The 16,661-nt window shown below is 34.7% G+C and overlaps 2 protein-coding genes across 3 annotated transcripts; both read right to left on the reverse strand.

Annotated features, from left to right (window-relative positions):
- Positions 1–651: 651 nt before the first annotated feature.
- LOC149678734 (ATP-binding cassette sub-family C member 4-like) lies at positions 652–2,029 on the reverse strand. 2 transcript variants are annotated; one of them, XM_089836676.1, is made up of 3 exons: positions 1,415–2,029; positions 1,083–1,356; positions 652–1,008 (listed from the first exon to the last, which is right to left on the reverse strand). In XM_089836676.1, the coding sequence occupies exons 2-3, from the start codon at positions 1,259–1,261 to the stop codon at positions 975–977; spliced, it is 213 nt and encodes a 70-aa protein (XP_089692802.1). In that variant the 5' UTR covers positions 1,262–1,356; positions 1,415–2,029; the 3' UTR covers positions 652–974. The 2 variants fall into 2 exon arrangements, with proteins under 2 accessions (XP_089692802.1, XP_089692801.1); XM_089836675.1 differs by having other exon boundaries at positions 1,083–2,029.
- A 122-nt stretch (positions 2,030–2,151) lies between these two features.
- Positions 2,152–15,731, reverse strand: LOC149678735 (uncharacterized). The gene is made up of 6 exons (XM_089835928.1): positions 15,690–15,731; positions 8,834–9,028; positions 8,059–8,200; positions 6,365–6,576; positions 5,374–5,636; positions 2,152–4,070 (listed from the first exon to the last, which is right to left on the reverse strand). Exons 1-6 carry the CDS (start codon positions 15,729–15,731, stop codon positions 3,818–3,820), a joined length of 1,107 nt encoding a protein of 368 aa, XP_089692054.1. The 3' UTR covers positions 2,152–3,817.
- Between the last annotated feature and the right edge of the window lie 930 nt (positions 15,732–16,661).

The raw sequence follows: 16,661 nt of genomic DNA on the forward strand, positions 1-16,661 counted from the left end.
TCGAACCCGTTGATGATGTTTTTACCTTTTTCGAAAGGTGCGTAGTGGTAGGAAGTACAATCCTCTGTACAGCAGACCTTGGTTTATTTACGTGTTCTGCATCCAAAATAAAATTCTAGGCTTCTCGCTTTCAACGCTTTTATACAACCATTTTGCGAGCGTTAACATTTAATATGAATTGTATGGGGATAAGATAATAATTCATTGATGTTATATAAATTTAATACAAAAAAATCTTCTAATAATACGTAATCGTTGAGATATTGGAAACAAAATGTAGAAGATAAATGTTGAATATTGATAAAGGAAAAATGGAAAAGTCGATTATAATTGGGGATTTTATAAAGTACTATTCACCAGGGGCGCGCTCAACGACGCGGAATGAAGAAATGCCTTCCACCTCTGCTTTTCCCGCGTCGCACTTCAATAACACGAAGTTAATAATATCGGCTGTTGAAAACGTGTAAAATTATTATCACCAATCGCGTCCTGTTTTTCGCAGTTCGCTATGCGAGACTTTATCTTAAGACTTAGATTTTTGTTTATAATCACTAAGGTTTATTGAAGAATTGGTTAGAGAATTTCAATTCCACAGCATTAGTGGGGACTTTCTGGAATTTAACTAATATAAGGCTAACTGAGTAACTGGTTATAAATTCAAATAAGTAATGGGAAGGTTAATATATTAAGCAAATTGAAAGGTTGAAAACGTTAAAGGGAGTATGAAACAAATCGAAAATTATATAATTTTATTAATAATTAATAACGATTAGTCAAATAACTAATATATTGCTGTCTATTAGCAATAAAGTAAATGATAAAAGGTTCGTTAGACTCGTAACGAACTATACATAAGATTAAATGTATAAGGCATAGGTGCTTAATTTAAAGGTGATCTAGATTATTTTGGCATCTTAGGAAAAATCGTAGAAAATCGATTGTTCACTCCTCGAAAGAGCATCTGGAGAGTTGAATTACACAATTCGACTCCTATCAAGGATAATAACCCTTTGAAGAGTTAACAGAAATATCAAATAAGTCTATCACTTTGGTAAGCCTGGTTTGTAGTTTCGTATACCAACTTGTCATTGTCCAAGATGGTGTTTATTCTGTGCGCGATGGTGATGACCGGAAAGTTGGGGAATTTCTTCCTGACAGTCTCTTGAATGAGGTCGTCGGTGTCCATGTCGACCGAGGCTGTCGCTTCGTCCAAAATTTGGATCTTGGTGTTCCTTAACAAGGCACGAGTCAAGCAGACCATGACCAACTTAGATTACCGGTTGCAGAAGGCCTGCCAGCTTTACTCGAGCCCCATGTTGAAATACGACTAGCAAAATCGCCCCTAGTTCCGACTTTCTATGGGGAAAATATTTCGGAAGTGGACTCGGTTTCAGAGCATTTTTAATATATTTACCGATTTGTTTAATGGCTGAATTTTAAATGAGAAATCAAGTAAGTTCTAATTTATATTTTCGGACCTATTTCATAATTTTGCGTCCGTTATTTGCCGAAAAATCAACATTCAAATCTGGAGTTGTTTTTAAGGCGGAGAAATTAAATTTATCGGAAAACCTAAGCCTTGGTCCAACGGCGCCACTAAACTTTAATGTAGACTTCCTTTAGACCAAGGCTTAATTGTAGACGGCGTATTTCTCCGCTTTTAAAACAACTCCAATTTTGAATGTTGATTATTATGGAAATAATAATAATAATAATAATAATAATCTAAGCTTTTGTCTACGAAGGGATATCCACACTAAGCCCGTGGCTTATTTACAGGTGGGTCCCTTTACAATGCATAGAGGGGTGGTGGCTAGCCCCTATGCCACAGCTAACCTACAGCGCCCTATACTAACTATTACCGTTAACCTTTGCAAGTTTTGATGGAAATAACGGACAGAAGATTATGAAATACTTATTCCGTAGGCAACGGAATAACACAATAAACTTTTGGGTGAACCTCGTTTTTATATTACTTTAAAAATTTGTATTTTGGTGAAATAACCAAATGTAACGAAACTTGTCTTATTTTCAAGATAAAAACGACCTGTACCTTTTTAAATTTGATTTAAAAAGTCCATTTTAATTTAATTAGTACTAATTAATCATTTTATTAGAAAAATTCACTATATTTAAACTTAATATATAAGAACGCAAGGTTTTTTCTGATATTTATTGATTTAACTCATATCAATCGATTTTAAATTGATATTTAAATTGCATCGTATTGAGAAAATGAAAAGTACCAAACCATTATTCAAGATATTAAGAGAAATTAAATACTGAAGTTAAAAATGTAATAAAAATAAACTTACATCTCAAATGCTTATTTCCCATTTTACTAATCAATAATTAGTGGTTTGTATTAACAAAATTAAATATATCCCTGATTAAATATATTCCTTGTGAAAAGTTATAAGAACGATTCCTGATGTTGGAAATATTGTCAAAACGTGTTTCTATATCTTCAATACTTAATTTTTTTTTGTGGTTAAAGGGCAAGTCTTATTTAAAATATTTTTAAAGATCTTCCTTAAAATTTCACTAACTTTGAAATTCAAAAACTTCTTTTTTTTTTTTTGGTAACACTTAGATGAATATATAATGAGAAAAGTCGGAGATGAATATATAATGAGAAAAGTCGGAAATGAATAATGAACATCATTATTCATACTTTGGACATATTAAACATATGCAAGAAAAATAATTTCTTTAGGTTAATATCTGAAATGTGAGCAATCTTTTTACGACGTTTTTCAAAGCTATAATTTTTCAAATATTTTACAAATGGCCAAATTTTTACTTCAATGTCACTGCAAATCACGCGCATGTTTATTTACCATCGTATGTTGTAAAAGTTGCTCAGAGTTTAACTACTGATAACTTACTTAAGCAGAACGACGAAAAACTAGTCTTTATGCCATATTTCATATTTACATTACTTGCTGAATGAATATTTGATAATTACAGTAAGAGCTGAACTAAATTGAACCAAATAGTTGTTTTCTTTTCGTTTTAGCCCAGGTCTATATTAGAGAGTCATTTTCTTAGATATAGAAAGTTTGCACATGCTGTGGATGCTAGGAGAGTCATGTCCTTAATTGGTACATACATGCATGTTCCACGAAAGAACTTATTAATTAATGTTATCAGTTCATACGTGATTTGAATTATTAATAATAAATGGTTCAGTAAAATAATCCAAACACGGCATTTTTGTAATGTGCCACTTTTACCATCTTTTTGCAGTTTTTCTTCTTAAAATGTGCGGATTTTGCCGTTTAAGAACCGAAAAAGGAAATAATATCTTATTTAGAAATATTAATTGGAACGGAGATCCGTAGAAGGCAATTTCAATTTTTGGGGCACAATTACATTTGACGGCATTATCTCTGCTTGTTTGATAACTAACAATCGCAACTTTACCATAATTACGGTAGGGTGAGGGTTACTGGGTTTTTACCAAGAAGGACCTATTGGACTTCTAGAATATATCTAGTGTGATTTATCCTAAATTTTAATCTTTATACTCCCTCCAGGAATATTTTGAAGAACAATATCTTGTTCGCAGTCCCTTGTAATAGAACATAAAACGGTTTTGACCTTTATATGTGCGGTTGTGACTGTTTCACGACACATAAACCCAACGTGAACAGTGTCATTCAAATAGTTTTTGATGCCCAGAGATTTGACTTTCTTGATGAAATATGCCGAACTGTTTCGAGACAAATGAACGCAACGTGAACATCATTACCTTAATACTCTCATTCTAAATTCACTTTGTATGCACAAAGATTTGACTTTTCCAAAGAAAGACCTAAAAGCCTTCGTTGTTGTACTTTCTTTTTCCGCATAAATCAATCATAGTGGTCATCTCAAACATAGCTACAACGCAAGAGAGAGCTAGTAGTATAGCCCATAGTATGAACGCCATTTCGAGACTTTCCATTTGAAGTGTATGAACACTATTATCAGTCGTCGCATGAGGCGCTTTTATTTCGAAACCCCAAAATCTTTCCAAGTAACGGTACCAAAGGGTAACGTGACTTGACTCGAAAAATGAGCGCAGTCTGAAATGAAAATAAAAATGTGTTAGGTCATGGGTATATTCTTTCATCAAAAGAGTGGAATAATTATCACTTCTAAAAATTATAATCTCTTCTTATAAAAATATATCTTGAAAACCTTATGGTTTATTCCCATTAGGCCAATTGCCAACTGGCCAACACCTCGCGATCATTAAATGATAACTAAAATCGAGTGACACGTTTGATTTTTAGAGGATTTTTCAAATGACATATGACAAGAAAATTAAAACAATACACGTAAAAAATATTTACGTATCAGCAAGGTGGGGAGGGGTAAAGAGGGCGTGTTATTAATTAGGACAGTATTCATGTTTTCTAACTCGCTAAGGAGATATGGCCAAAAGGTTGGGTTACATAAAGTCTTGCCACACCTAGGTAAAAAGGTCTTTTTGCCTACCAACCTCCACCCACACCACAAACATACACACTCACAGATTATAATCGCAAAAGCCAGTATGTCTTTCACACTCGTAGCTAAAAACTCTTACTACTAGATAATTATACATATACATTAAAGGGTTAGGAGACTTTATCGGCGTCAACGATTACTAGAAAGACGAAGCCTTTACACAATTTCCGCCTGAAAATGAATCTCATTCTATAGCTACCGTGAACGTATTCCCCAGCCCCCCCCCCCCGTGACAACCCAACAAACCGATCTATAAAGATAATATTTCCCGATATAAGCTTTCCAACAAATCGGCTTTGATACAGCTGTCCATCAAATTAAACTTAAGGGTTGCAGCAATCTAACCGGGTGAATTCTTTGACGATGACAATGTTGATTCTTTCCCAATACTTCGAAGAGCCCGAAGAGGAACTTTTCTTAACAAACGTCCCGACAAATTTGTTTTACGCCCATAAGAAGACGGAAACTGCTGTTATCTCACACCATAGCGCTAATGTACTTTTTTTAGCTTTTTGCTATAGCTAAAAATCTTTATACGAAGGCAAATGACGGATGGGAAAAAGTACCACTTTTCGCTTTGGTTGGCTGAAATTTTGTCTACTGAGAACACTAGACGGGAGTGGGGACTGGGGAAACGCCAGAGCGGACGGCTCACAGCCAATCACGAAAGAGATTAACCTGATGCGAGAAACCGCTTAACAACCACGAAATATTACCTCTTTGACGCGTTTTACATCAGAATTGGAGGGGGGGGGGTCTTGTGCCATTTTCAAAAATAAAATTCAACTGTTCGACGACTTCTTTAGTCCTTTTAGGATACATTGACTATCTTAGCGAGTCTTTAATGGGCGATAGAGAGTAAAAAAATATAACAACCTTTTGTTTACTATTTTCAAAGCTTCACGGTTTATTTTCTTGCTGACCAAGTAAATTAATGGTTTCTCAAAGTACTTGGTTGAACTTAAGTGCATTTGATGTCGGTAAAAGCGTGGGTCGCCTTTGTTCTCACTTATTTCGAACTCCATCTCAGTTATAATCAATGATAGTTCGGTAAACACAGCTCCTTCACCATTCATAAAATTGCACCTTTTCCCTTTACTTTTAATGAAGTCGCAAAGCATGACCATATCAGTGTCATTCTGAAAACATAAATCATGTTTTAGTACATGTCTAATTGTCAAAGCGATCAAAATCTTTTGGGAGTATCGGTCGTTCTGAAGCTCTTCAAATAATATAACTTTTTAGAAGCAAAGTTTCTCCGCGTTGCCATTGTAAAGCTACTTTTAATATAATAACGTAACCTATTCGATTACTTTCTCTGTCCGCCATTATCTATGATGGCCGCGTAATCAAAGTTAAAACTTTATATTCCTTCTACATGTCCTTAACCACTTACAGAATATTAGAGTGATTAAAATTGTATTGAAGTTAATCTGTGAGGTATAAACTTTGAAAGCGTTTTCATAGTGTAACATTTTTCTGTTAACCATTGGAGAAAATGCAATTGAAATTTTAGAAATTGCTTAGGACTATCCAGATCGGTTTCAAAGTGTCTAGTTAAAACGTGTCTTTTGTTAGCCCGTGATTAGAGGTGTAAGTTCGCGTTAAAATGCGTCAAAACTTGACTGGCTCCAATGAAAAAGATTTTATTTCTGAAAAATTTCTCTACGTTTGCGTCAGATTAGGCATATCGAAGCATTTCACAAATGGAAAACTAAATTACAGTCGGACGCCCAAATGTCTTTAGGCCTTGGTGTTTCAAGGAAGTAAACGTTAACCTACCCGAAATCCATTTAATCTCTCAACTTATCAATTATTATTGTGTATTTAATCGTTATTCTTCATATATATTAATGTCAGTATTTACCGAATAACAAACTCTGTGTTCCTCCAAGTGGTCTGCTAATGCGCATTTATCGGTTGCCCGAGTAAGATCAGCGATTGAGTCGATTGAGATCTTTTTGGGAGACGTATAACTAGCTGTCAGAATAGCGCTGAAAATGGTGATGATAACCACGATTTGCAAAAGCCAAACTCCGATAATTATTCTTGCAGCTGGTAGCTTTGAGATGGAAAATCCTTCACAAAGAAAACAGTTTTATTATGGAACCACAACCCTATGTATAATCTCAAAAGTACATTAAAACAACAAGTTGGGAAACAAAAATTTTACCTCTTCGAGTTGGCACACTTATTTACCTTGATATGCAATTGCTTCTTATTGATAAGTAACAGAAGATGTAAATAATTAATTACTTAAGATAATATTCACAAACACTATCCACTGGATATACCTCTATGCTCTACCATATTCTATGTAAGAAAGCATGACCGATAACGTCTCTTCATCTTCTGACTTGGGCCTATGATTTCTTCAGTTTTCGATCTAATCTAAGACCATTAAACACAGATAATGGCAGGAGTTCATAATAACCCGCCTTCGGGGGGGGGGAAGTATGAAACTGGCCATAGAGCTAATGGTAAAAATCGCGAACAACAAGATTATGTCGTTGCGCATAGAAAGGATTAGCCTGTTTATGGACATACAACCTTGCAGTATATCATAGTGGTATCTATGCTCCTTGGTTTTCGTTCCAAAACTACCGTTGGCTGGGATCTCCGTCGAAAAGAAAAATGGCGATACGGTGGACGTAAAAACACTTTGCAATTCTTATATTAAAGATACTGCGAATAAATTTGTCCAAACCGTTTTAATTTAACCACGGAATTCTCACTCACACATATCACAAGAAAAAATTATTGACGATCGTTTAAATGTTTTGTAGAAAACTAGAAACCCCGACTAAAAGCCAACTTCTTAGCCTAGGCTTAATTTACACCATTCCGACAGCAGCAGACGTGAGCCATTTTCGCTCCCAAAATCACAAGATAAAAATAGTGCTAAACCGGAAGTTATGCGCGTGGGCGCTAAAAAATGGGGTAACTATTTCTTTGGGAGCTAAGCGGTGTATGAATCCGCTGAGCTTTACGGCGAAACTTTGTTGTTACGGGCTTTTTAACCAGTTTCGTACTTTGGGTTATTATGAACTCCTGATAATGGTCGTAGATCTAATTCAAAACTAGAGCTCGGCATTTTCGATCAATTATCCACAAATTGGTGGATAACCGATTATTTATAAACAAATTTGTGGATTATAATACGATTTAACATGTAAGTTCTGTGGATAATTTTCGGGTATAGATAAAGATAAAATAAAGTGGATAATTGATCGAAAATGCCGAGCTCTAACGGTATAACGCCAATGGAAGCAAAAATATTAAGCATATTTTTCCTTTGCATCTAACTTGATTAAAATCTACATTTAGACTATATATAAATGTCGTAAAGCTGAATTAAAATGAAAACAAAACAATTTGAAATATTAATGTCAGAGGTTGTTCTTGAAATAGCGAAATGAAACATAGCTACCCTAAAAGAATCGTAATGCCGAAACGTGTTTCCCATATAGTAATAGTAGTAGTAGTATAGTAATAGTAATTTCATATCGTCAGTCGAAGAGGTAAAAAACTCTGCTTCGCCTGTTAGCAAACAAAACTTACCTTTTCCCAAAATAGATCCTAAGTAATCGAACATTTTGTGAGAAACCACCGAGCATTTTTTTCTTTTCGTTGCAACAATCCGTTTTTCGATAACCTCGACCATCATCATCAAGAAACAAGCACCAACCAACGCTATATAAATCTGAAAATTAAAGTAAAATAACTGAATGCTATTGGTTAACGGGATTAATTCACCAAGTGAGTTCAACATGATTTCAATTGCGTTCAAACGGTTCAACGTAATTTTAATTGAATTAAACCTAATTTTAATTGAATTCATTATTTCCAGTAATTATTTGAATAAAATTACACTTTGATTCGAAATGTTTTGAATAAAATTACACTTTGATTTCGAAATGTTTTGATTTTAACAAGATTGCACTATTAGTTCAAAATTATTAGAATAGAAATACACTATGGTGTTAAAATTCTTTGAATAAGGTTGCACTATGATTTCAAAAAGATTTGAATAAGATTGTACTATGATTTCGGAAGTGTTTTGAATAAGATTATACTGTGATATCAAAATGATTTGAATAAGTTTTCACTATGATTTAAAGCGATTTTGTGATTTGAATAATATTACTCTTGAGATTTTTCGAATTTTTTGCATTAATTTCAATAATTCACTTTGATTGTAGAATGATTTCAAGAATTTACTTTAATATCAAAATTATAGCAATATTTCAGTTTGATTTAGAAATTATTTCATCTAGAGTGTACACGAGTCACTACCCCTTGAAAATCTCACATTAAATGTAAAAAGGTAACTTACATCAAGTGAAATCTTTTTAATGTTATCAAATGCTCCTGGTCTATCGCCATTCATCGTGCAGTTTTTGATTGTCAATAATGAGTTGTATGAATATATAAATGGAACCGTATAATCGTAAATTTTGTATTCCTCGCCATAATACTTTATTAGATGGTCATTGGGGTATTGCGTTGGTAAAAGGAGGATGTCTTGCGTCTGAAATTAATTTACACTGTGATTAGTGCGGAGCCTCCGAAATGATTTAGGCCCGTGCGTGTCGATTTTTGTGTGGGGAAATGTCCAGTTTCATAGAGTAAATATTTATGTGTACTAGATGGCGCTTTCATTACCGTTGCGACCGGGGTCTTCCATAAATTATCGTTATTCAAATTAATTTATGAAAGAGAATCGTTTCACCCTTAAATTAACGTAATTTTTTAGGGGGCTATTGATTTTTGGTTAGTTTGTATGGACAACAAAATTAATTTTCAGATTTTAACATTTTTTTTAGTAAAACAAAAGTTGCTAATTTATAGTTTTACTATACCATAAGGGGTATTTTTTTTTACCCCTTCGTAACCTTTCATTTTTTTAACCTAAGCTTTTTTATCCTTTACTTCTTTGGCATGATTGTTTAATAAAGGTCTTCGGAAATTTTCTAAAACGTTTACTTACCATCCGCGACCTTCGCTTCACCGCTCTACGTCTAAACGTTGCCCTAATATTTTAGCAGTCAACAGGGACACGAGGCTAAACTTATTTTTATTTTACGGTACTAAAAGCGCCACCAGGCGAGAAAACTAGTTAGAAAAATATTTTCACCTCGCGATAGACACGGTCCTAGATAATTTCGGAAGCTCCGATTAGTGTCAAGGAAATATTCGAGAGCGAGAATAAAATAGATCATTTTATAATAGATCATTTATTTATATATTTAAACTTTTCTTAAGTCCAAGGAATCATAATAATAGTAAATAAATATGCATATTAAAGACTGTTTCTCCTTAGTACCTACCTTAAACACTTTTCAAATGACATATTACTCTATCTTTATTTGAAGGGCGCGGGATTTGAAAATTCAAAAACAAATGTATTTCGTGAATTTTGTAATGGATTTTGCGATTTCTTTACTGATTTTGTTTCTTATCTTGTGATTTCGCTTCTGATTTTGTGATTTTTATTACTGATTTTGTGATTTCGTTACTGATTTCGATTTTTTATAAAATTTCGAGATCAGCAAAAATACGTTCGGTTTCTTTCCGAATTTCTGATACTGACATTAAACGGTTAATCCTGACTCTACGAAGTTTTATTGTTATCTCGATTAACATTTTCCATGACTTTGATAAAACTAACTCTTTGTAGAATTGAAGTGGGGTTAGAGCAAACATTAACTGATCTTGTCATGAACGTTTTACTTCGAGGCTTTCCGAGTGACAAATATTACATTGAGGTGAACTTGAGGCTGAGAACGTATTGCTATGCGGTCTAAATACCCCCAAGACAAAAGACACCCTGTCATAATCCTCCATTACCGAAATATTACAAAAAATCCTCTTTATCTAAAGCAAATCCCTCAGCCAATTTACTCCATCGTAGAAAAACAAGTTGGGAAACCAAAAAAACAAGTTGGGAAACCAAAATAAACCTCTCCAAGTCAGACGAAATTAAGAGATTTTCCTTAGAGGGAATGCGAATTTACAATTTCATATCATATTTTAGCACGAAAGTGGTATTATGTTACACTTTCAAGTCTCTACTTCAAAATATCAAGTTTTTAATATAATAGAACCAAAGTTTCTATTTTTAAAATCCATTGAAAAATCACGAAAACTCAGTTTCGATATATCAATAATTTTGTCTTGTCGAGTTTGTTCGCCCGTTTGATGATATCACTATGACGTGAGGGGGGAAGGAGCGCGGGAATCCTATACGCGTCTCGAGCTTTTCGCCAGTCTAAACTCTGGGTCTGATAGCGGAGAGAGTGGCACCATCGCACGTGAAATATATATCTGTGACGTCGGCCTACAGGAAACTTTTTAGCTTTCATAAAAAGTGGATTTCAAATGAAGCGTTTTCAAAACCATGCATATTGCCAAATAACCAGAAATAGGAGAATTAAAAGCTTGATAATTTTGAATTCACAGAAATTAATTCTATCTTTTGTTATATAAATCAGAGGTTTTTCAAACGAAGCTTCTCATTCCCGTTAAATAACTAGATTAATTATTTAACGATTAAAATTAATTATTTTAATCGTCAGTAATTTATCTAAATTCACGTTTTAAGAAACGTCATTCCTAAAATAATTTTAACCATAGCTATTTTTGACGTTTAAATTCTAGCGTATGCCTCTTTATCAATTAATTATTCCCGTTAGGGTTGAGTGTTTGGTTAAAATCCTGCCTGATTAGAGTGGAGTATTGCTTTGAACTTCAAATGTTTGGAACTTGGAGTTAATTATATCTTTTCCGGTATTTTTGAAAGGTTTTGTAAGATGGAAAGTTAAAAATTTCCTCGACACCAGTTTTTAAATTCAAAAATCCCTCATTGTTTTTAAAATAAGGAATTTATCCTATAACACATTCTGAAGCTATTTTATTTTCCGAAAATTGGTTATAGTTCAATATATATTCAATCCTTACTATATCATTTTACTCTCTATGGAAATATTTTGACTTTAAAATAAATACTTACGTATTGCGTATGTACCTTAGGCAAAGGTTCGTGGATAAATCTGTTAAAAAACAATTACTAACATGAACAATAAACCTCTATAGATAAGTCGGTAGTATGCCCCAATTAATTTATTCCAAATCCGGGGTTTAATGGTTTTTGAGACCAGTTTTTATAGTTTTTTAAGAAAAGATCCACTTCCTACTCTTGCAAGTTTTGGGAAAGAAACAACATTGGCATCTTCAAAGAAATTCACTGGGTTAGATTGCAGGCAACCTCAAGTTTAAGTTTAATTTGATGAACGGCTATTTGTAATAGCAGGAGCAGATGACAAAGGAGTCTCGGACGTTAGCTTCCACAATATAGAGGGCAATGGGACCCGCGTACGTCACAGCTGTAGCGGTATCGTTTGCCATAGAGGCGCTATCAGACATTATAGCAGACGATGCTTTTGGTGGATTATATCTGGCACCAAAGTCTGCTGGGAATTTTTTTTGTAATAACGGACTAACGGTGGCTACTGAAGTTCGTCTTACCCGATCGCGACATAAATATACACAATATAATTACTTTATTCAAACAGCTGTAATCGTTGGTATTACGATAAAAGATAAGACTACATTTTGTGACCTTAAAGGTAGGAATTAATTGACTGCTACAAGAGGTTGGAAACGAAATCACTGTCTCTTACTTTTTGGGTTTTAAAAGATCGTGAGTGATTTCTTTTCCCAACCTCTTGTAGCTATCATTTAATTCAAGAATAAATTTAGAAAAATTTGGCACTGAAACACATTTTAGTTTTTTAATAGTGTACATACGTTACTCGCTGGGCTTTACATTATCAATTTTAGTCTAAAAAAAAGATTAAAAAGCCGTTGAAATCCATTTTTTAACTCTAATACTCGTTAAGCCTAGGCTAATTATAAGCAGACGATACGTATTTTTAAAGAGAGGCTCCAGACGCGATTTCCCAGATCTCCTTTCGAGACTTTGCAGCCACGCTATTGGTTGGAAAATAAAGCTCAAATTTCCTACGAGAGGTGGCACTGGCGTAATGATTTTGGTTAATAACCGTGACGTTCGCGGATCCCATTGCCCTCTACATTATGGAAGCTAGCGTCCGAGACTCCTTTGTCATCTGCTCCTGGTAATAGGTTGGTTTTTAGCTACGATTGTGAAAGACATATTGGCTTTTACGATTATTAATATTAACTGTGAGTGTGTGTGGATCTTGAATAGACGAAAAGACCCTTAATGTACCACAACTTTTCGCCATCTCGAATATTACCTTATTGACTTAGACAATATGAATACTGAACCACATTAGCACATTCGAAGCTAACACCTTGAAGGAGAGAGTAATGGAGTGGCAACCCCCATACCTTAAGCGTTGCCTTTGTACCCCCACCTACGGCACCATAGTCCTCCCATCATCCCCAGCGGTTAGGTAGGGTCGTGCCGGACGAAATTGTAAAGGACGCTCCCTCTATCTCAAAAATAGAAGCTAGTTCTCATTCAAATAAAATGGCGCTACGCGCCAGCACTTAGCAATCGCCTACGGAAAGGTAGGGGCGTGCGCGAGGTACACTGGGAGAGATATGGTGCCGCAGGTCGCCCATCATCATTTCCAATCCATCTGACTCCCTTATCCCTGCTAACACGTCCTCCCCACACCTATCCAATACGGAAATGTTTTTGACGTGACTTGTTCTTACTTCAGATGTTTATTGTTTTCAAATATGTAAAAATTCATTCTGTCCGTTGAATCGTACGGCTCCAGCCAAGGTTTTTCCTGCCAAAACGTTCTATATTTTAGCAGACAATAATTTTTTGGAAATTTACTCGTACTATCCCCGTAGCATCATAGAGAATTTATCATAGGGAGAAGAAACTGAGGGATATTATGTAGCTCAAAAATCACGTGATCAACAAAACTGGCCAGGTCTATTTCCGGTATTATTTTTTGTGGCCCCGCCTTCTAGGGTGGGTTTTGCGGGAGGGTCTAGGGGAGATGGACACTACCTTTTTAGGGAAAGGGAAACGTCTGGCTTAAAATAACTCCAAACGGCGCCAGTCGCACTCGAAATCGCGAACCCTTATTGGGTAATTGTACAACCAACAGTGATTGAGGGCAAACTTTAAAATTAAAGGAGAGTCATGTCACCGGAAATTTACCTGGCCAGTTTTAGCGTCGCAGCCTACTTGTTTGACGACAGTTTGAGCTACATTGTATTTAGCACTGTCAAGAGCAAAAGCTTCTATTCCCTATTATAAATTCTCTCTGGTAGCATTGATTTCTTCATAAATATTAACAAATAAGTAAATTGGTCAATTAAAAATACATTCTTTGACTTATCTAACCGTTTCAAACCTAAATTATTTTAAACTGAACATTTCAATTGCAAAAAATGTACAATTTAAGTAATAATAATAATAATAATAATAATCTAAGCTTTGTCTACGAAGGGATTTCCACACTAAGCCTGTGGCTTATTTACAGGTGGGTCCCTTTACAATGCATAGAGGGGTGGTGGCTAGCCCCTATGCCACAACTAACCTACAGCGCCCTATACTAACTATTACCGTTAACCTCAGCAAGTTTTGATGGAAAGGAGAAACCGGGTTAGACCGCGGAGGAAAACTCCTTTAACAAGCGGGGAGAGAACTTGCAAACTCTACGCAGAACGACTTGTTCCCAGATTTTCACCCGGTGCCACAGTCCGGGATCGAACCCGGGATCCTCTTGCTGCGAGGCGAAAGCGCTAACCGCTACCCACCCCACATGTTAGAGTTGTTTGCATTCGCCCCAGATTCCTCCTTTAATCAATAGTCTAACCTACTACGGAGTTGATCAAATACTTATAATTGACTTGATATAGAAATGTGAATTGAAAACATTATTAATTAAATAATATTATAAAAATATCTTCTCGTAATTTCAAGCATATAATATACGTAAATAAATGATTGAATTATAATTAATTTAGTTAGAATAGTAGGTTTTGTGCAAAAACGTTTTTGAAAGAGTAGATAAGATGCCGGTGACCATTTTTAATATATAGGTATAGAGCATACACGCTTATAAAAATCATGGTCTGATTCAACCCGAAGTATTTCCAATACGAAATTTCCTTTCCAAGTCACCCGTACCCTATACAACATAATCAGCCTATAGCCACGCTAAAACTATCATAATAGCTCGACCATATCATAAGCAATCGTAACCCGTATAAGGGGAGTGCTGTAATAACACTGCATAGGCCTAACCGTAAAATGCAAAACAGTAAAAGTAAACTGCAAAACAGTACACAGTAAACTAAAAAACAGTAGAGTGTAAACTGCGAAACAGTACACAGTACACTAAAAAACCGGACTACAGTGAACTGTAAACTATAAAACAGAAGACAGTAAAAACTAAAAAACAGTATACAGTAAACTGTAAAACAGTATACAGTAAACTGTAAAACAGTATACAGTAAACTGTAAAACAGTATACAGTAAACTGTAAACTGTAAAACAGAAAACAGTAAACTGCAAAACAGCATACAGTAAACTGTAAAACAGTATACAGTAAACTGTAAAACAGTATACAGTAAACTGTAAAACAGAAAACAGTAAACTGCAAACAGCATACAGTAAACTGTAAAACAGTATACAGTAAACAGTAAAACAGTATACAGTAAACAGTAAAACAGTATACAGTAAACTGTAAAACAGTATACAGTAAACTGCAAAACAGCATACACTAAAATGCAAAACAGAATACAGTAAACTGCAAAACAGTATACAGTAAACTGCAAAACAGTACGCAGTAAACTACAAAACAGTATACAGTAAACTGCAAAACAGTACGCAGTAAACTACAAAACAGTATATAGTAAACTGCAAAACAGCATACAGTAAATTGCAAAAAAGTATACAGTAAACTGTATAACAGTATACAGTAGACTGCAAAACAGGATACAGTAAACTGCAAAACAGTAAAGTAGTAGACTGAAAAACAGTACAGTAGTAGACTGCAAAACAGTATACAGTTTTATTGCGGTATACAGACTACTCGATAAACCACTTCATTATTTTAGATTCGAGCACTGTTTAAACATACTTATATTAAGATTTTTGAAAAACATATTAAGTTTGTTATACTAATGGTAATTCAATCAATGTAATAGGAAGTTGCTGAAATGATTATAATTCATACCTTGATAGTTAATGCTGTCAAATTGTGAATTATTTCCGACATGTTGGCAATAGGCAAAGATATACTTCTTTATCGAAAAATCTTACGAGGCAAAATAAAGGCCCTTCAGCTAAAACACGCGGAAAACATGGTATCCTAATTAATAACAGTTTCCAATTATTAATAGGTCCATGGATTAACTAACGCTAAAGTATTGTTCACTCACCGTGTTTCCCATGTATTGCTACCGCCAACTACATGTTCCGAATTATTTCTTTATTCCCCTCTCTATTCCCCAAATTTCCTGAACCAAAACGGATGTCTTGGCAAAATAAATCGTTTTGGCCGACTTTAAAGATGGCGGCACTCAATTTTGCCTAGATTTGAATTTCGAGACATTTTATTCATGCTTAATTAATTACAATTATATTTGTTGAGAACAAAAATAGAATAAAGACGTTTAATGCCAACTGTTACTTTTCATCTCATAAATGCATTGTTTCAGACATGGTTCAGAACTTCAGGGAGATTTTTAAGCTTGGATGTCATATTTGGTTACTCTGTTCTCCATTCCTACTTCTAAAATTAAATCTATCCCTGGTCCAATTTTCTTATGAATTCCTGTTATGGATAGTAGCAAAAGCGGATTATGCTTCACACATAAAGTACGTAAGTCCCACTTTTCCATAGCTTAGGCCATGGATTTCATGACATTCCCGAAGTAAAAACTAAGCAGACGGAAAAAAAAAAGCTTTAAAGATAACCTCTTTAATGCAGACCAATATATTTTCTTGTATGGGAGGGACCTCGTCTCGATCTCACCGTCGACATAACTGGGAAGCTCGGAAGGCAAATTTGCGGTATCGTTCGTTAGTTATATTATATTCAACGTTTTAAAGCTCAAGTTTCGAAATTTTTCGTGTCATTTAATAAGTCTTCAACTAAATATTATAATAGCTCTGCGAATATTGGTAGTGTCGAAAACTACACTAA

Source organism: Phalangium opilio, unplaced genomic scaffold (assembly GCF_054372755.1).
Source record: "Phalangium opilio isolate 3A_F unplaced genomic scaffold, DU_Popi_V2 ptg000042l_1, whole genome shotgun sequence".
Classification (NCBI taxonomy): Eukaryota; Metazoa; Arthropoda; class Arachnida; order Opiliones; family Phalangiidae; genus Phalangium; species Phalangium opilio.

What these genes read in the sequence shown, in the direction of transcription:
- LOC149678734 (XM_089836676.1), bottom strand. Translation starts at nt 1,261, where the DNA reads ATGGTCTGCTTGACTCGTGCCTTGTTAAGGAACACCAAGATCCAAATT. An exon ending in ACCATCTTGGACAATGACAA is followed by an intron (nt 1,009 to 1,082) that starts GTTGGTATACGA and finishes AACTCTTCAAAG; the next exon opens with GGTTATTATCCTTGATAGGA.
- LOC149678735 (XM_089835928.1), bottom strand. Translation starts at nt 15,731, where the DNA reads ATGTCGGAAATAATTCACAATTTGACAGCATTAACTATCAAG. An exon ending in TTAAAAAGATTTCACTTGAT is followed by an intron (nt 8,201 to 8,833) that starts GTAAGTTACCTT and finishes TTTAATTTTCAG; the next exon opens with ATTTATATAGCGTTGGTTGG. An exon ending in AACACAGAGTTTGTTATTCG is followed by an intron (nt 5,637 to 6,364) that starts GTAAATACTGAC and finishes TTATGTTTTCAG; the next exon opens with AATGACACTGATATGGTCAT.